A 21068-nucleotide genomic window follows, 5' to 3' on the forward strand; every position below is an offset into this window, starting at 1 on the left:
CTTTTTGATAGTTTCTACTTACGCTGGATGTAAACTGCCTCAATTTGTGGTTTACTATATAACTATATGCAGCAGTTAAACATTAGCAACATCAGAGTGGGCTTTGCTGTACTAGAGAGCTGGATAGTTTTTAAAATGATTGTTTTGCTTTTCTGGTTTTGGTCTTTGCAGTACATGATCGAAGTCAGAAAGCTGCTTATGCTTTATTTAATTGCCATAACTGATCTTGCTCTTTGCCAGCTGCCACGTTGCTCACTCCTGTTAATATTTTGTCATGTTTGTTGTTTTTTGCAAGATTCGATTACACTAAATTTTCCACGTTCTCACTGCTATGTTCTCTCAGCTGGCATCTTCCCCACCATGAAACACACAATTAGTCCCAGAACCCAAAGTGCTTTGTGCCAAACAACACACACAAACCAAAATAGTTTAGTGGGGAGGGGGGAGGGAGTCAACCAGTTTTCTTGCTAAGCCCAGGTAGGTATTTTCAACTATTGGCAGACAAGGACAAATCTGTTTACCAAAGTGCTACTGATGGCTTCTTAAGAAAGGCAAGGTGTATCTACATGTGCAATTAATGTGAACTAATAAACTCTAGAGCTTATCACAGACCCCCTTGCTGAGGCATGTGGAGATGCGGAGCAGCTGGCTAGGGCACAAGGTGCCTCAGTGCTGGGGCTGCCTGCTGGCTAGCCTTGCACTGAGGCACCCTGTGACCCAGCCAGCTGGGGCAGCATCTACACGTGTGCTGCTGTGCACAAAAAAACTCCACAGGAGGGTAGCACTTACAGTTTACAAGACTATGCTGCTGCAGAGTTTATTAGTTTTGTGTGCCCCAATAGAGGTCCACACATAGATGCCAAGATACTTACTGCACAGTTAATTGGTCAGTAAAGGCCTTGTTAATTGTTCAGTAAAGGCCTTGTGTAGACACCCACAGTGTACCAAGAGCATAGCTCTTGAGAGCACACATTTTACAGTGAATGAAACAGAAAAGGGAAGATGCTCAATAAACACAAATGAGACATCAGTACTTAAACCTGAACAGGCTGGCTAGTGATGACAGTGCTGCATGTAAACAGAACTGCAGCTGGTCCTTTATATGACCAGGTTTAGAAACCAGAAACCTTTCTTGATACCAGAGTACAGACTACTTTAGATCAACTTGGGAACTGGTTACTTCAGTCTTTGGCAGAGGTGCTGAAGGGTTGTGTAGTAGGCAGTGGCTGGTTTGTAGTTGTTACAGGGCCAGACAGATCTGTGTAAGTGGGATTGTTCAGTTTTCCAGAACAGGGACAAAAATCCAATTCAGAGGTACCATAAATGAGAATGTAAATTACATACAAGTAAATTGGAGTGAGTGTAACTTAGAGGCCATGAAGTTGGGAACAAAAGGATGAGGTTACACCATGAAGAAACAGCAAAACAGGATAGTAAAAAACAGAAACCCTTGTCTACAGCTTCCTGTGAGCTGCTTTTTCTTTGCCCTTTGTCCTTCATCCCTGCGGCCATCTCATTCCACTTAGGAACATACATCCTACCATACCTCTGACTTTGACTTGGAGTAGTGTTTCATAGCCATGGAGAATGGGGCTATTCAAGAGTGAGGAAGCTTACAGTAACAGAAAAGGCTTATCCTCATTTAGTCTTGAAACAAAAAAAAAGGAAAATTCACCTTCTAGATTCAGTGGAGCATCTACTTCTTTCCATGTAATTGACACAGGCATTGACATTTGAGATAAATGAGTTGGAGCAGAGAACAAAATCAGCCACACTTCATCCTTTTGAAATTCAAGCTGTTTACTGTACACCTTGTTATACACCTTTCACACAAACTTTCAGATCTATTTGCACATCAGGTGTTAACTCATGATCCCCACCCCACTTCCTTTTTGCCACATTTGCTAAGTCAGGAAAGATGCAAAGATTTCTTGATTGACCATTAATCCAACACCCTCTTTCTGGCAACAGATCGGTATCAACTACTGGCTGCTCTATTCTGTAAAGCGAGATATTGTTATCTTGCCACCTCTCAGACAACAAGATTTTTAATTCAGTTCAAGACATTCACTGCAGCCACTGAAATAGTAATACTACAGTGACCCGTTTGGTCCAAAGGACAAACTCCTACCATGAGTTATTGGAATTTAACTGTAACATATTCATAGGTTATATACAAAACTCACACATTCATATTTTGGAACTATATTGGAATTTTTCATTTATCAAGGAAACACACCTTTGCTTTAATCCATTTCATTCTTCAGTTCTAGCTTGCCAACTCTAATAAACATTTTCCACATCACACAGATCAACTTAATTAAAATATCAAATATCTTCCACGCTGAGATGAAGCATCGTCCAGAGCTCAGAAGAGGGTTACTGATACATGGAGATAGCATTTTTGCAAGAGACACTTTCGTTAAGGTGCTGTGAGAGTGTCTGCAGATATAGTTTCTCTGAGATCATGAGTAAAATTCACTTTATTATATGTCCTTTTCCTGTCTTCACGATGGGAGTTCTGCTTCGTTGCTCTTGTTGCTGCCACATTACCTGCTTACAAGCATTTTCTCTTTTACATTTGTCATGTTCTCCACACATTATTGCTGCAGAAACCAGACAGCCTCACCTGAGTCCAGGGAGAAGGCCTGTTCCAAGCCCTTCTGCTTACAAAACAGTCTAGTCTTAGACACAGAATTCTGTTCATGCCAGGTACTACTGGACTCACCTAATGCATACTCTCTAAGCATTATTATCCCTTTTCAGTGACTGATTTAGGTGTCCTATAATTCTACGGAAATCTTTTCATTGCCTTCAATGGGACTGTAATTGAGGCTCAGTAGCACTTGGTCTACTTGTCTCTATGGTGACCATATTCCTGCCTCAAAGCAGGACCTTGAATCTGGCTCATTTGGGGCTAGGAAAGAATCTAAACACAGAGAGAGGAAAAAACAAAAACAAACCAGAAACCACCCCCCCCCCCCCCACACACACACACACATTTTAGCCTGTGCTTCATTTCCCATATGTTCACAATACCCAGTGCAGTCAGAATAAGGAGAATGTAGGGCCTACCACGGACAGCTTAGCCCTACCACCTTTGATGTGATTGCCGCATCTTTCATCAAGCCAGACACACAATTGCCCTTTGCTCCTTCCATCTAGGTAGTCTCACTGGACACACAAGTGGAAAAGTTGCACCAGTATAACCTAAGGTGCAATTTAAAGACTTAGTTTAAATTAATGCAGCCCCCTTATGGACAGTCTTTATTTCTGCATAAGACTGGCTTATTTTAGTGTAGTTTAAGTGGCCGGGGTACAACATTTAAATAAAGATAAACCATTCAAACTGAAAAAAGTATGCACAGAAGAATCTGCACTAGCTTAATTTTATTCGTCTAAAAACTGATTTAAAGGTAAACCAGTCCAATTTCCTTGAGAAAGCAAGGTGTTACCATAGTTTTTAATATTCCTTCTTGTTACCCTGCTCAGGCAAAAGTCTGTTGTTAAATTTTGGACTTTGCCTGTGCTTTGGAACTGGAGTATATACTGTAGCTCAGAACCAGCATCTCCTCTTCACATGCTTGTCTAGAGATAAAACTATCCTGTTTCAAGTAAGCACAAAAAAAAGCATCTTGCTTTGTTAAAGAGATCCCAGAAAGACAAACCCTATAGCACCAGGATAGTCCATCAAGAATGGACTGCACATTGTGACAGGTATGTGGATACTAAAGAGCATACAGGCTGGGAATGTAGAGAGCATTTTGTTTCATCTTCCACTGCTGCAGCAGATTTGTCTGTGGGGGAAGGGGGGGGGGAAAGGGGGCAAGGACAAGGAGAGACCCCAAAACAGATTCCAGAAGGCTTTTATACAAGGAATGTAATGGATGGTTTCTTTGTGTGCATTACCATAGTAGTAAAGTTACATGCATGGAAGACGCACTGGGCATGGCCCGCAAAGCAGCAACACAGTGTAACTACAGCCTAACCCCTGTTCAAAAAATAAAGACTTCAAAGTGCAGAACTCTCCTGAAAAAATGTCTTTCCTAAGATAAGACTTTTACCCGCTCTTATCACACCATCACCTGTGGCAACTGTCTCCTTCTGACAGCTTTCGATTACAAAATACAAGTCAGTCTCTAGCAAATTTAGCCAATGCCAAAAGTTTCCTGCCTCAGAATGCAACAGGTGCTAGGGGGAAGCTACATTGCAAACACATTCCTTAGGTCTCAGAAAGCGAACTGGTTACAAGGAAAAAGTCAGTACGCTTGTTCAGAAGGTATAGTCTTTTTATAGCAGACAATTTAATAATACAGTCCTAAAAGGGGGAGTTGGGTGTTGAACTACACAACTGCACATTTAACAAGTTGGACAAAGATCAGTTCTAGGGAATTGCATCAAAACTCCAGTCACTACAGATGGAGACAAGTCTCCTCCAGTAGAACCGCCTTTGTCCACATGAGCCAAACAGAGAGGGTATTTTCTAACCCAGTTCAGTTCATGATGGTCTTGTTTCTTGTTGTGGGAGCCAATAATCCACAGAAATACAAAGTATTAGTTTAGCCAAGTAGCTTGATCACGATGTGTATGGGTCAGTGGTTTCATGTAAGCATCTCCTGAAAAGATAAAAAGTACAGCAGATGCAACTTGCTAAGAGCAGGAGAGAAGAGGTTCCTGTTTTCCAGATGGATGGCAGATTTGTTTTATCACAGGATTGGAGTCCTGTCCATACAGCTATCTCCAAGGAGTACCATGGATTTGGGAACCACTTAAACAAACTTAAGTCATTACAATCGAAGCAAACAGACTTCAGGCCATGCATTCTTTCACCTAACCAGGACTTCTCTCATCTCTGCTTGGAACATGAGGCTCTTGATGTGCAACAAGCTTCACAGAGAAACTTGTCTTCCCAAAGGAACTCAGAATGCAGAGCAAATGTGGTGAAAAAAAGATGACCTTGTTACCTTGAAATCCTGTACTGAAGTTGAAATGCCTGTTACTGGAGGTGCCTTGGTGCCAACCCATTTATTTTCCCTTTGACAGCCCTAGCTGAGACTCTACCAGGGCATTACTTCCTCCTCCCTGCACTGCAGTCCCATGACCTGCATGCCTAGCATTTGGGACCATGATGAAAATAGACTTTGCAAACTGATTTGGATTTAAACCTTTTGTGCCAGGAGGTGGGGAGCTTCCAGATGCAGGGCCATTCCCATTGTCAAATGCAATTCATGTGTCCCACTCAAGAAGCCTTGAGCCTCCCTGGCAGCAAAGGGCCCAAACCTTTACAAGCAGGACACCGTGAGCAGCAAAACATTTTAAAAAAGAGCTGGAAGGCACTGCAATGGCTATGAGTTCAACCCAATACAGCAGGGAACAGCTGCATCTCTTTATTTGAGCTGGAAATACTCAAAGCTTCATTTGCCAACTGCATCCTTAGTATACTAAATTATATAGAGATATAGATAAATACTTCAACTGGAATAAAATACACTGGATTTTGGTTTGCTCATTTTACAAGTGAGCTCCCCTCTTCCCCAATCAGTTTGAAATTAAAACCTGAAGACCCAGTTTATTCACTGAAGCTCATTTCCCAGCATTCCAGGATGGAAATAACACGAGAGAAGGCCGGAGATCAGGAACATGCACTCTGGCTGCAACAGGTTAAAAGGTGAAAGGGAGACCAAATAATTTTTCTAACCCTGAGAACCTAAGGAATTGTGAAGGACCTGGAGGGGAAGCTGGGGTTAAAGGTCACCAGGTTTTTTATTGCAGTTAAAACAGACTCGAACTGGATGATCCCATCCACGGGAAGGAACTGTTCTGCGGTCGTGGGAGCACTCGTCACAAAACCCTTGGCCACAGGCTCGGCAGTGGTGCTTGGACAGCTTGACGTTGAATTCCTTCCGGCAGTTGTGGCAATGCAGGATTTCGTGATCTGGTACCCAGTACACGGGTCTGGCGGCATCTTTCACAAGACCTACAAAGGATCAGAAAGACCCACCTCCATTAGCACTTGTTCTCAGGTACAGAAGAGAAGGGAAGGGCCCCAGGCCCTGCAAATCATATCTGTCACAGTCCCTAATGCTCATTTAGGGTTCTGTCCACAGAACATCATAGACTAATAGGCAACCCCAGCAAGTTCAGGAAATCTGAGTTTTTTTCCTACAGATTCTTCCCCTGCATAATTCAACAGCCTTTTTTCTTACGCTCTCTAAATGGTGGCACCTTTTGTCTAGACATTCATTTCAAGGAGGTGGGCTTTCTCTTCCTCATCGAGAGTTCCCCCCAGTTTTTTGCCATCTCACTAGACCAGTGTAGCCACCATCCTTTCTGGCATGCATATAATGATGGAAGTAAGCAAAAGCTTCATTCCCATTTCTACTTCACTAGATCATAAAACGCTCTGCCAGATAAATGAGCTGACGACTTCTAGCGGAAACAAGGGAGAAAAGAACTGATCAGCAATTAGTGCAATATGATGCTCTCTACTGCCCTCCAGCTCCTGGAGATGTTTGGTCATTAAGAAAAAAAGTGCAGCTCAACTGCAAGACAACAGTTAAACTCAGTGCATCTGCTGAATCACTGAAGTTGCTGCATGATATGTAAATGGCCAGCACTCTACATTTGAGAGCTAATTTGCAGAAGTGCTCACCACCCTTAAAAACAGAGGGCCTCCAGCCATAAATTGACTTTCATTCAAGAACTGCAGTTTAACCAACAAGAATGGTCTAACCAATGCAAAATAAAAATGTTTCTAAATGCAAAAACAATTGGATTCCCACAATGCCCACCAAGTGGAATGTCGATGGCAGTCACCACAGCTCCAAGAGTGCTCTGCACTGCCTCGCCGACCTTCCTGGCAATCAGCGTTCCACCTTCCTCATCAGTCTGTGGCTCAGACACATCTGCATGACAGAGTTAGTGTTATAGTGTTCAGCTCAAGTTAGAGTTCAAGACACAATTTATGCCATGTCTCAATATGTATTAGCAGAGAAACTACTGGACCCAGCAAAATTAAAGTTACTTTGCTTAGCAACACTCAAGGGGCTCTCTAGTATCCCAATGCAGGCAAACAATACTCAGCCTCCTTGCCATCCCTTAATTTTCTTGACCTTCACTGTTACGATTTCCCTCCATCTACTCTAGCACCAATATCCCCTGCCATACTACTCCCAACTAGCAGGATGTGCTGTGCAACTGAGCTAAAAATCCAAAATAATTAATTCTAAAGGATCATGTTTGCCAGTAATTGATGATGAAGAGCCTTTATGTCAGAGTGATCTTTCCGAGTTCCTTGACTTCCCCAGTAAAAGCATTTACGAACTCAGTGTGAATGCCTGCCCCAAAGAACACTGTACCTATTGTAGATCTATTTACCCATTCAGAGCAACTGAAATCCCAACCTCACACAGTCTGCCCTAGAATGGGGGTGTTATCAAGGGACCAATACCAAGACTGTAGACACAGGGTATAAACAGACATTGCCAAGTGAAATGGATCAGCTGTGGTAAGATGTCACACTAATCCACTTCAATGGGTGAAATATATTGCCCATTGTCTTCCATTGAACAAGTGCCCGGTCCCACAGGACAATGGTCAATGTGTTCCCTGCTTACAGAAATATGCCTTAGACTCCCTGGGCCACATCTCTAAGCAAGGAAAGCTATAGGCTTCAGGCGTTCTTGGAGGCTTCTCTCTAAGTGGGGTGCCCCAGCTTTCCCTGCTTACAGAGACATGCGCCAGCAAAATCTTCCAAGGCATGTGTAAGCAGGGAAAGCTGGACAGGCACTCCTGGGACTTGAGGGACCCTATCCTGTATGGGACTTCCTGGGGCACAGAATCAGGCCCCTCAAACCCTGGAAGTGCTTTCCCATTCAGTTGGAGATCACAGGCAGCTCCATAAAACTAACATGTATGCCACAATAAAAGCAGGAAGAATGATTACCACTTTTGTCACAGCCACAAATGGTGAGCATTTGTGGTGTGAAAAGGAGTACAGACATCCATTTGCTTCGCCTTTGTGCAACCATAAAAATGTTTATGGTTTATTTACACCTACAGTGTCTGATTAGTTCTGACCATGTTAGTTCCCAGGACCAGGATGAGCAGGTCAGATTACCTAACTGGATGCCCCTGTTGTCATAGCAGCTGTCACACACTCGCACAGGTGCTGCACCCCACCCCCGCTCTGGGACAGGGCGGGACTTGGATGAGCAGCCATCACAGAAGCCCTCTCCGCAGGCCCGGCAGTGATGCTTAGTATCGTTATCTTTAAAGGGTATGCCACACTTGTTGCAATTCTGAAGATGACAAAACAGAAAGAGAAACTGTCAGTTCATTTTTCCTAACTGCCTTTGGCATCAAGAGCGTCCCAAAAGCCAGAGCCTGCAGCAGCAGGGAGTATGGCACACCTGGACCCTCTATGCACTCCCACTTTACCAGTCTGTCCTTCACCGAAGTTTCATAGATTAAAAACGCCACTCTAGGTGGTGCAAACATTGTCCATCTGGCCCCAGGATTTCAAGCCTAGAGAAAGGCAGGTTCTGGCTAGGGTCAACATCATTACCATGATCCATAAAGTCTTAATTATGATCGGTTACGACTACACTTTCCTGGATACTTAGAGGCCTACCAGCTGCGCTGTAGGTACAAAGTTAAGATGGTCATTTCTATTTTAGCCATCTATCTCCCCAATTCTTCTCCTGGTTCTCTGGAAGGAACCAACAGGCTTTTTCTAATTGAAAAGCCAGGGCCAAGTTTTAATCTTCAGCTTTATATTTGGTGCAAGTCAGTAGCTGTCATTTTTGTGAGAATGCAAAATTAGGAGCCTAGGACTTCAAATGTGGTTCTTTAAATCCACAGGCAGGATCATGAGAGCCAGCATTTCCATCAACAGTATTGATGGGGTGAAAGGGTCTACAACAGGGAGGGGCAATTAAATGAGGGGACAGAAGGGCAAGAATGGTCTCTGATTCCATGTTTAACCTTTCTTGGACTAAACCAAAATGTGGAACTAGCAGGCAGCTTTAAAAAGAAGGTGAGTTTTACTTGCAGTCCTAGGGGTAAGAGAGGTCCGAAACCAAACTGATATTTTATTATCTTCGTAGCAGTTGGTAGAAGGAAATTTTCAGCTTTGCACAGGGAGAAGCATTTTTCTCAACAGCATGGAGGTGTAGTAGCTGTAGTGTACCAGGATCTGAGAGTTGGGTCTCCAGTAGGCAGGAGCAATCTGGTCCGTCAGCCAAGAGGTCACAGCTTTTGTGGGTCCCAGGCTCAGCTCAGACACTGACTGTGCCATGAAATTCATCCCATCTAGCAGACGTTGAGCTGCATTATTGTTGTCTTTCAGAAATCCATCTGTCTATAAAATAAAAATGTGGATTTATGTGATAATTTAAGAACTGACGGGAAATCTCATTTCTCACACAGGCATCCCTCAAAGCAAAATACCCATCCGTCACTACTGTTAAACTTAAGCATTGCAACAAGGGTCAAAGGGAGCAGGAGGGCACATAAACCCCCATGGCTCACTAAGAGCATCCGGGAATGTCTCCTTGCTAAAAGGGAGGCATATACCCAATGGAGAGATGGGGTCATCACCAAGAAGGACTATGTTACAGTCGCCCGAGGATGTAGGGGGGCAGTCAGGAGGGCCAAGGCAGAGTTGGAGATAGGACTAGCTTCCCGGATTAAGGACAATAAGAAGTCCTTCTTCAAATACACAGGGGGTAAAAAGAGGGTCCCGGGTAATGTGGGGCCCCTGCAGGACACGATGGGCAACTTAGTCATCACGCCAGATGACAAAGCTAACATATTTAACGATTTCTTTGCCTCTGTCTTCCTAAGTAGGGACCAGTTCAGCCACCTCCCTGCTGGGCCCCCCTCGGGCCCCGAGAGAGACACGCCTGGGCCAGGGGTTAGCGAGGAGTTAGTTAGGGTACTTCTGGAGAGGCTGGACGTGTTCAAGTCTGCTGGTCCGGACGATCTTCACCCTAGGGTTCTACAGGAACTGGCCGAGGTCATTGCGGGACCCCTGGCGCGGCTCTATGAGCACTCGTGGTGCTCTGGCAAGGTGCCGGAGGACTGGAAGAGGGCCAATGTGGTCCCTATCTTCAAAAAGGGAAAAAAAGAGGACCCGGGAAATTACAGGCCAGTTAGTCTTACCTCAATCCCGGGTAAGCTCTTTGAAAAAATTATCCTGGCACACATCCAGGAGGGCCTTGCGGGGGAATGCATGCTCAGGGGCAACCAACATGGGTTCATCAGTGGCAGGTCTTGTCAGACCAACCTGGTGGCCTTTTACGATCAGGTCACCAAATCATTAGACGCAGGGGTTGCTGTGGATGTAGTCTTTTTGGACTTCCGGAAGGCTTTCGACACTGTCTCTCACCCTGTCCTCATCAAAAAGCTGGGAGACTGTGGTGTCGATGCCCACACGGTCAAATGGGTTGCCAACTGGTTGGAGGGCCGCACCCAGAGGGTGGTGGTGGATGGGTCCTTCTCGACCTGGAAGGACGTGGGCAGTGGGGTTCCGCAGGGCTCGGTCCTCGGGCCCGCACTGTTCAACATCTTCATCAGTGACTTGGCTGACGGGGTAGAAAGCACCCTGTTCAAGTTTGCTGATGACACTAAGATGTGGGGGGATGTGGGTGCACTAGAAGGGTGCAATAGGCTACAAGCTGACCTTGACAGGTTGCAACGGTGGGCGGATGAGAATAGGATGGGGTTTAACACTGATAAGTGCAAGGTGTTGCACATGGGGAGGAAGAACCGGCACCACACTTACAGGTTGGGGAACTCCCCTCTTGCCAGCACGGAGACGGAAAAGGATCTTGGAGTCGTCATTGACTCCACGATGAACATGGGCCGGCAGTGTGGGGAGGCAGTCAAGAAGGCCAACCGTACCCTGTCATGCATCCACAGATGCATCTCGAGCAGGTCCAGGGAGGTGATCCTCCCCCTCTATGCGGCACTGGTCAGGCCGCAGCTGGAGTACTGCGTCCAGTTCTGGGCGCCACACTTCAAGAGGGACGTGGACAATATGGAAAGAGTTCAGAGGAGGGCCACTCGTATGATCAGGGGTCAGCAGGGCAGGCCTTATGAGGAGAGGCTACGGGACCTGAACCTGTTTAGCCTCCACAAGAGAAGGTTAAGGGGGGACCTTGTGGCCTGCTACAAACTGGTCAGGGGGGATCAGCAGGTATTGGGGGGAGTCCCTGTTCCCCCGTGCGCTGCCAGGAGTGACCAGGAATAACGGTCACAAACTGGCGGAGGGTAAGTTTAGATTAGATATTAGGAGGCGCTACTTCACAGTCAGGGCGGCTAGGGCCTGGAACCAGCTTCCAGGGGAAGTGGTGCAGGCTCCTAGCCTGGGGATTTTTAAAAGGAAGTTAGATGAGCACGTTGCCGGGGTCATCTGACCCCGGTGCTCTTTCCTGCTAAGGCAGGGGGTCGGACTAGATGATCTACCTAGGTCCCTTCCGACTCTAGCTACTATGAAACTATGAAACTATGAAACCTGGAAGTTCTGCATTTCCTCTTCATAAGGCAAAGGGGTATTGTCATGATGTAAGCATTTACCCCAAGAAATCTAATACCAACTGGGTCAATTCACAGCCCCTTTTATTTCATGCTAGCCTGATTACTGTGCCACGTGTTGTGCAATGCTTTCAGAGGAGATGGAACTTCCTCTCTGTCCTTTGTGAACATCGGAGATTCTATAATACTTTCTGTTAGAGGAAGGGTTTTCCTGAGTGTGTCTTTATACCATTGTTTTCTAGGATGCTGTGCATGGTTAGTTTTCACAGGGAACGTGTGCATGGAACAGTTCAGAAGGGAAGCCACTAATATTCTACATTTTTGTTTCGACTTAACAGATCTCTTCCATTTCTTATGTTTTAAGTTTTCTAACTCTTCACACACAGGGCCACTATAACATGGTTCACTAGTACCATCTCCAATCCAGTTTTTAATGTCTACCCAGACAAAAATTGACAGCCTTTTACTCCATGGATCTCAAACTTAGAAAGATGCTCAATTTTTTAAGAAACAGGAACAGGGCACCTGCCATAGTCACAGTACTACAACTACCTAAACACCCTTCCATTACCATCCCATTCTCCAAAACCACCTCACCAAAACTTACTCCTGGCCACACATGCTCGATTTCCGTCCTCACCACTGTGTCCACAGGATCTTGGTTTCCAAACCAGTATTGCCGGCTGCGGTATACCACTCCACAGTTAGGGCACTCAATCACATACCTTTGTGGGGAGTAGACAAAGAGAAGGAAGGGTCATCTTAGTAAGGAACTGGAGGCCAAAGGATCTGGCAAGAGGAGAAAATATGGAAAAAGAAGAGAGACTCCCTGCTTTTGTGCTTACCCTGACCAGGCGTACTTGGCAAGGCCCAACCAAGGCGAGTCAGTGGAAGCAGATGTTTTGGGCACCACGCTGACCTCCTTCCCTCGTTCATAACAGCCCTAGAACATGAGTGACAGATTAAAATGGCATGTCTTGGAACTGTGAATTCTATGATTCCCACAGCCCTTGGTCATAAAAGGGAATAAAGGCTGTATTTGGCATTTGTTTGTAGAAACTGTTTGCTAAAAAGAGATCACATGATGAATGGAGGTTTAGCCCATGATTGTTAATGGAGGTTTTGTGCATCATTTCCCAGGTGACTTCATTAGCCTAACAGAGATGACTAGGGCTGAAAAACTAAACCTCCCACAAGGCCATGTTATACTCAGCTCAGATAAATCAGATAAACATGTTACACTCAGCTCAGATAAACATATAAGGGTGGATATAAGGAAGTGGGGAGAACAGCTGAAGTGTACTCAGCATGCTGAGACTGAAGGGCGACATGTAATGCCTGGTTCATCTTGAGATTTGGGAGCAAAGCTGGTGATTTAGTTAGTGAACAATACCCACAGTGTGATCAGGCTCCATTAAAACAGAACAAAAACCACAGTGCCATTAAAGATCAACAGGGGTCTTGCTGCTGTGACAGGGCCAAGGGCTGCTCCTACAAGTCTCTAAAACAAGAGGAACGTGCAAGTGATACTCCTCATTCATGGGCATTTTTACCCATGCTGTGGGATGCACCACTGGGCACTTTAATTAGTGAGCTCTGCTAATTAAAGGTGCCTGTGTGTCACATGTATCAATGTCACCGCACATCCCCACGCTGAAAAAGTGGCAGTGGGGCACTTTGAACTAAAGCGCAAACATGTTTTATTTCAAAGTGCCCCACCACCATTTTTTTGATGCAGAGATGCATGGCAGTGCTGATGCATGCAACGAAAATGGCTGCCAGAGAATGTCAATTTTCATGCTCCAGCAGACTCAATTAATCCAACGCACTGGATTTCCAGCATGTTGCAGCAGGCTCTGCATACATGTATAAGAGTCCACAAGCCTCACTTCTCTTCTCTTCCCCTCCATTTCCTGGATCCTGTCCCTACAACTTTGCTCACCTTGCAGGTATAGACTCTGTTGTCATACTGGTGAGAGTATCTGCATCGGCTCCTGGATTCATGAGGAATTCCTTCTTTCACATGGTTCATACTGTTTTTGCAGCCACACCTAGAGTTCAAATGCAAGCAGTGAGCCAGCTATACAGTCAGTCAATCTGACACTACACGAATCTCAACATAACATCAGTTATGTTATTAACAAACAGGTATAGTCCTGCTAATCCCAAACCTCTTCAAAACGTGTACATCTAAACACTGATTTTTATCTGCCACTGAAATATCTTCTGAGTAAGGTAAAGCAAGCATTTCACATCACAAAACAGAATTACAGAGCACTTTGGTGCAGGAAATGAATATTGTACCTGGTTTGTAGAAAATCTAGATGGAACTAATCAAATCTATAAATAGGCCAAGACACCTAGGCTAGCTTCCCAGCTCTTACAAAGTGTGCTATAGAAGAGTCTCTAATGACCTCAAAAAATGGCAATTTAGTTTTACTTTTTATTTGACAGAAAGGACTTCCAGCAGAACAATCCATTGTAATCATGCTCATACAGCTCAGTACGATTTAGGAGGACTGTCCAGCACCTACTGATTCATCAACCCCATGCCCAGGACTTTCTGTAGAGAGGTCTTCCTCTCAAGTTCCAGTCAAGTCCAACTCTGTCAGGTACACAAAATTTTTGCAGCCCAGGTCAGCATGACTGCTACTCACAGACCATATGTTACAGTTCAACATTGTGTAGATGTATGCTTTGATCATTTTTACCCAATCGGCTATTTTAACCTAACAGGAATAACTACAGGTGGAGTCTTTCTAACTTCTAAGGATTATTGTAGATTGCCCATTTCTAACTCCACCCTATGATGGGCTTCTGCAGTTTGGAGACCACATGCTTAGCTACTTGTGGAAAAGACACGGGCAGAGAGATAACAAAACATGAAAACCCAAGGACAAAGACCATGCTATCTAGCTGCGATGTGGCAACAGACATTATCAGAGTATATAAATTGAACCGTTTTTCAGCCAGTTCAAATAGTTTCTGATTTCAAATAAAAACAGCCAAATTCTGTATTTAAATGTTAAGGTGGTACCACACTGATGTCACTTCCTGATGCTTCTTTTCAGGGTACTTGTGATCTCACAATGACAATACATTCTGATGTTAAATACCTTGACAGTACTAAGCACTAGAAGAATGATAGCTTGTTTCTCATTGACTTACCCACAGCTGAGGCATACAGAGGAGCAAGTGAAATACTCATCTGGAAAAAAGGAGCTGTGAGCCATCTGCTCATCAGGGATCTCACCACTGAACCGGTCGCTCAATGCCTGTTAGAGAGAGAGAGAGAGAGAAACACTGGTGAGGAATTCAGAGCAACATAGAGTAGAGCGATTCACCAGGTCAGTAAGAGCCTTCTGTTAAGATGCAGGTCTTCACGGACATCCTGAGATGCTCCTCATAGGTGCCCAATCAGTTCCCCTTTTGGAAGAGAGAACTAGCTGGGCATTGCAGCTAATGAATAATGGATTGCTAATCAGGAAACCATACCAGCCTGAGCCACAAAGAGAAATGCAAAATCCCCTCTGTCTTCCTTCTAAAGAACAGTAACCAAACAAGACCAATTGGCAGTGAGATTGGTTGGGTGATCTCATGAATATTTTCCATCTTTGGAGTTCTGTGAATGGACAAAAAGGATTGGAAAAAACAGCTTATATATACCCAAACAAAACAGTTGGGCAAGGGGTAAAAAAGGGATTTATTGCCTTTCTTGTGGGATTCAAGTTTGCCCTTGCATGCCTAATATATTTGCTGGACTTCAAAGTAGGTGACATACATTAACTAATATTAAGGTCAATGGAAACCACAGGTAAGTGTCATGTAAAACAGTTTAAGTGAGGTTCAGGGCCTGGCTCTACCCTATAAAAAGCTACAATTAGTGTATTCAAGGGCCAGAGTAATGCTGTTTTTAAGTTTTATTTGTACATGTTTTGATATATGTGCCATGCACCTTGCCCTACCTCCACTAAGCACCCTGGTGTCTATCTTAGGTTTCCCTGCAGTATTGAAGTGTTGAACAAATTAACTTGAGCTTATCCTACCCTTTCAAAGATTTTGCCACACTGTCTACTTTTCATACAGATGAATCTCAGGTCAAACAATTCCTTTCTGCCAATCCCTCAGGAGATTATGCATGAAGTATTATTATACTAATACTAAACACCTGATTATTCTATTTTGCAAGGTATTTGGAAAAGATTATATCAAGTAAGGGTACACCGTACTATACTGTTTTGAAAAGTACTGTCCATCTTGCCACTGGTTTGGGGAAAAACAAGGCTTTCAAGGTCTGATTAGTAGTGTGAATTAAGGGCAGGAAATTATATTATTGCTTTCACTTGCACCTTATCACCAAAGCCTCTTTCTTTTCATATGGCTATCACCATCAAGACAGCCTGCTGATATATGGAATTACAAGCTCATCTAGCACCTACTAAAATAAATCTCCAATACCACCTGTTAGTTTGCTGGCATCCTGGATCCCTCTCAGGAAGGCTTCAGACCTAAGTATGGTACAGCAGAAGCTTGTATTTTGTTCTGCCGATTCCAGAAAGCTCAAAGGGATTATTAAACACCCTGACTTAACTAGCTCAAGGTTTTATACAAGGAACGTGAAAAAAGCTTCATCTCCAAAGTCTCACAACTCAATCCTCTCCCATATTGTTCGCCACCTCTCAGAAGCCAGTGGAGAGCTACTGAAACACAAGCAATGTATAAATGGCAGCAGAGGTTTACATCTCCTTTATATCCAACATAAACAGTACCAGCCGCCAGCTCTCCCAATAACAAACTCAAGACCTGGATGCAGGGCAAATGAACCCAGGCAAAACACTGGTGATGCTGATAAGGAACGAATAGACCTAAAGGACTTGTTTCCTTGTAACAACTCCCACCATAGAAATAGGGTGAGGGTACTTCTTTTTAGAGTCGGATTATAGTTTTGGAATCTTTAGATGCTGTTTTGCTGGATGCCCAAATAGCCATGGTGACAAAAATGGCCATTTCCATCTGGGAATGGTCTATAGGGTGCACTCCGTCCTATCAAATACAAACCTGGGTATAAAACACTCTGCAGCCACATGCCTGGAGAAAGCTGCAACCAATATAAAATGCAGCTGCCAGTATTAGTAACAGATCACTGGGATCACATACTGCATATGTTCCACCCTCAGTACTAGCTATCCACTGAATACAGAGTCCAGTTCAAGGGATCAGCTCTGATGTCCAGAGGTGTCCCTTAAATTGGCCACAGCTAAATAATATTCTTTGTCCCCCCACAAAATATCTTCTACAACAGCTAAATTCAAGTAGACCACTGGAAACTTCCCACCAATAGAAGGTGGCTCAAGAATGCAAGAGGCAGGTAATGAAACTTTCCAATCTAGAAAGAGATAGTAATGGCCACAGAACCAACTACTGTCCAAACTAAATGCAAACTCATTTCTTCAGCTTACTGTGGGAAAACCAAACATCAGTGAGCTAACAAGCAAAATTGCTGCCCCAAGCAAACCCTGCAGGACAGTGGGCAAGGAGGGGAGGAGGTGGGGTGAGGTGAGAAGAAGGGAGAGAGGGACAAACAGTTTTGAGGTCAGGGGACACAGGATTCAAAAGCGGAAGTGGGGGGTCTCTGTAAGGATGGGGGATCCCTCTTGCCCACTCCTAGTTATGCTACTACCAAACATGCATTGAATAAAAACAAAAACTCAGTCTCCTTTGGTTTGGAAATGAAGAGCATCCCCAGATACTCTGGTGATAATAATCCTACAGATACCTCAGTCCATCTAGTATGTTTCCATTCTCAACACTCCATCTCCTGTTCCCACCTGCCTTTCAATCCACTGGCACATCTCCCTCCTCCCTTTGCCCCTCCTAGCTCCTTGAACATACTGTCTGTATCCCACGCCAAGACTTCCTTGTTTGTAACTCCTTTGGAGAGCCCAGCAATTTGGTATGGAAGGTACGCTTAAGAAGCTCACTAATAGCGTCTTCCTAGCCAAATCTATGGGTTTTGTGATACTGGTCTTCCAGTGCTCCTACAAACTTGTTCACCTCAACTTCCAGGGTCACCATCAATTTTTCTTTTATCTTCTCCTCTTGCATTTTCTTTCCCCTAGAAAGAACCACCCACCCTATTTGTCTATTATAAGTCGATCTGTACTAAAAGAGTGCCTCTTGTTCAGATACCTGGAATTCTGCATTAGCAATCTGTGTATTCTCACTCTATTAGGTGCAAAGTATTTAGCAATGGTGTTACAAATATGAATAAGGATAATTTGCATATTGCTCCAGCTCCCAGTGAGCCACATTCTGCTACAGATGACTTACTTTCAGCGCTTTGTAGATAACCCCAGGTTGCCGGGGAGAGCGTGTTGTATTGTTCTCCAGCTGCTGCTCTATAGCTCGCCTAAGTCCCGAGAAGTCTGTAGGGGGATTGTAAGTCCTTGTTCCCTTGTAGTGAATTGAGCTGAAGGCTTCAGGGAAACAGCTTAGTTTTCTAAACCGATCCTGAATGAGTTTCTCAGGCACCTCGGAGGGGTGATCTAAAAAACACATTCAAAAGCAGCAACAGGTACATTAACAACAGCTGATTTAAAACAACACTTAATCATGCAGTGTTTTAACAGTGTCAAGTGCTATACTAACATTCCTAATTAACCCTCATCACACTTCTGTGATGCAGATAAATTGGCATTGCTCTATTTCACATATAGGAAAAGGGAAATACATTTTCAAGAGGTGGTCTCTAATTTTGAGCGCCCATCTTCAGACCCTAGAACCACATTTTAGAGATCCTCTAAAACTGAAATCACTAGCAACTGCAGTTCCCTGGCAAGTTCTAAAGTCTTGTTTTATGAGTCCAAGCTAGGCACCAAAAATTAGAAGCCATATTTGACCCTAAATAATTACTCCAAAAACCAGGGTTTGTTATAACCCTACAGACCATGGCACCAAGCTGCCACACCACATCATGACAAGCCTAGTGTTCACGGCTGATCACTGCTCTGTTCTTTAGGCTCACCATTCTCAAGATGATCATTTTCCATGAAGGCCACTGCAGGAAAGAGAAGTACCAGCCTTCCTCTATAAAACAACCATAGAGAATGGACACTTTCAGGCCAGATCACCAGCCACACTAACTACTAGAACCAGCTTCCAGCAATAGCATATTCAGACTCATCCCTCCCCTAAAAGTCACATACATTCCATAACTGTCCCTCAATTATAGGTAATTGTGCATTGCTGCAAACAGATGTATATTAGGGAGACATGCCACCTGCAGCAAGCAGCTGACACCCTGAAGCATATGCTTGTATTACCCTGCGTTTGCACACCAAACCACAAGTGTCATTACTGGTCATAATGTTGACCAGTTCCAGCATTCGACTCTGACCTCTGAGGTAGCAAATTCTACCAGTTGACTAAAATGCTGTGTGAAATGTGGCTCCCTTCACTGCTTTAAACATTACCTGGCCAAGATGAGAGGGTGTTGCCATTTTCATAGGACCACTTTGCTAATTAGAAATGCACTTTAAAAGACAGGTAGGTGCTGTGCCAAGTCCCTTGGGCTTTCTATTCCCCATGAGTTCTCTGGCCAACTAAAACAGCAACAATAGCGCAGGTTGCAGTGACTTGATTTGTTGTAGTCTTGCATAGCAGGTAATTTCCAGATGTTTCCAAGCAGAAGGAAGGTAAGCCCTGCCTGTGGTGATAGAGCCACCTGAAAGTACCAGAATTCCCCTCACCAAAGACTGGGGAGGAAAGGGAGAGACAAGTGGATTCACAGCACATTTTGAAATGGAGACATCTGGGGAGAAATCTGTAGATTCTCTTGAAATCGAAGGCAAAACTCTCATTGGTTTTCCAGTAAGCCAAGATTTCACCCAGAGATGTACCGACAACTAATACATTTTAAAATATACTTAATCCAGCATTATGCAAATTGAGTTTAAATACACCTGCAAAGGAAGTGGGAAGCGATGCAAAACGAAAGCACAGTGGGCTACCATCCTTTAGGACACAAACCAAGCCCCTACTGGCTCCACTGCACTTTTATGCTGCCGTATCAGTCCATCCACCACTAGCCTCCACTGTCACAGTCCCATTCCCATGCCTGCTTAGGAAAGGCCCCAAACCACAGAAGTCACTGACTGTGCCAAGGGCAGGGTGCATGTTCAGCAACAAGTCAGTCTCCTTTACTCTTGTTAGTATGTAGGTATGATTTATTGTTCATTCATTTATTGTTGCAAGAGGACCCTCTGCACCCCTGCCTATATCTGAAGGTCCGACCAGTTTCACTTTTCCAAGCTGCATTGCAGCTTCCACGGCCCAATGCTTCAGTCATCATCCTAGGTTAAAGAGAATCAGACTGAAATCTCTTCAGAACCAGTTAATGCTGGTTCCCAACTGGTGCTTGATATTGCTCTAGGCCACACATTTAGTCACAGAAGCAGAGCCTCTTACCTCCTCGGTCCTTCTGCCAGCCTAGACCATGAAAAAACACAAGGTCTCAAATCCAGTTTAGATCACCAATTATCAGGTTACAGATCTAGTTTAATAAACGAATCATGTTCAGACATATTTTGATTCCAGATCTCTTTCTCTCTACTTACCAGAGCCCAGGAGCTTGGTGTATACAGTCTCATGAAAGATAATCACCCCAGGACCTAGGGTGGACAAGGGAACATCTAGACCACAACGGGCTGTAGTCGCCTTCAGCTCCTTGGTGAAATGTTTCAAGTAGGCCTCTGAAGCATCCCCAAGGAATTTGAAGAGGTCATTATGGAGTCTGTCAGCACGGGTACGATAGATGACAAGATCAGAAATGGCCAGGACCTTCAGAAGCAGCCGTGTTCTCTGGCTCAGGTTCACAGTAGCTCCAAGCAGACCTTCTGTGTCTATTACCACCACTTTGCGGACAGGATCATAGGCTACCCATACACCAACTGTACAGGACTCTTGAGCTGGAGAGGTCTTGAAGACCTCTCGACCATAGAAGAAAGTGTGATTAAGGGTATGTGACTTGCCATCTCCAGTGTTCCCAAAGATGGATAACACCTTGAGATGCTCCTCAGGTGTGCAGTCCAGTCTTTTAATAAAGTCTTCTTCATTCTTCACCTTCCAAAATAAGAAAAATGACAAAGATATTATAGCTTGAAACTTGAGAAGCCAATACTACAGCAGTGTCAGCATTAGCACTTATGAGGTTAATAGAGAAAAGCAGCCATTGTTTAGGTCCACTTGCAAGCCTTTCAAGCATATAGAAGCACCAAAGGAAAGTAGTAGTCAAATCCAAATGACTTTCAATGGGACACAGGTTCCTATGCCAGAGGTGCTTTTTAAAATGTTGCTCCCCATCATTACTGATAAAATTAAGCCTCCTTCATATCCTATTACCAGCCTTTCCAATGTAAGGATAGCTTTACTCTACCAGGGTTGAATAGCTTAAGCAGATTTGTGAAAGCTGCAAAAACTGATGGTTCCACCTCCTAATTTACTAGATAATGCCTTTTCCTACAAAAATTAAA

At 44.2% G+C, this 21068-nt stretch overlaps 1 protein-coding gene across 3 annotated transcripts in view; it reads right to left on the reverse strand.

The window, feature by feature from the left end:
• Positions 1 to 1775: 1775 nt before the first annotated feature.
• Positions 1776 to 21068, reverse strand: part of ZFYVE1 (zinc finger FYVE-type containing 1) — a 43267-nt gene continuing 23974 nt past the window's right edge. For all 3 annotated transcript variants that reach the window (XM_090033285.1, XM_090033284.1, XM_090033283.1), the window contains 10 exons: positions 20154 to 20658; positions 17869 to 18083; positions 14707 to 14813; positions 13481 to 13589; positions 12384 to 12481; positions 12146 to 12263; positions 9191 to 9361; positions 8120 to 8300; positions 6792 to 6905; positions 1776 to 5977 (listed from right to left, as the gene is read on the reverse strand). In XM_090033285.1, the coding sequence (XP_089889411.1) occupies positions 5745 to 5977; positions 6792 to 6905; positions 8120 to 8300; positions 9191 to 9361; positions 12146 to 12263; positions 12384 to 12481; positions 13481 to 13589; positions 14707 to 14813; positions 17869 to 18083; positions 20154 to 20658 (1851 nt within the window). In that variant the 3' untranslated portion in view covers positions 1776 to 5744. The remainder of the gene's footprint in view (positions 5978 to 6791; positions 6906 to 8119; positions 8301 to 9190; positions 9362 to 12145; positions 12264 to 12383; positions 12482 to 13480; positions 13590 to 14706; positions 14814 to 17868; positions 18084 to 20153; positions 20659 to 21068) is intronic.

The sequence above is a fragment of the Crocodylus siamensis genome, chromosome 2 (genome assembly GCF_052110815.1).
Source record: "Crocodylus siamensis isolate JL-2025a chromosome 2, ASM5211081v1, whole genome shotgun sequence".
In the NCBI taxonomy this organism is placed as follows: Eukaryota; Metazoa; Chordata; order Crocodylia; family Crocodylidae; genus Crocodylus; species Crocodylus siamensis.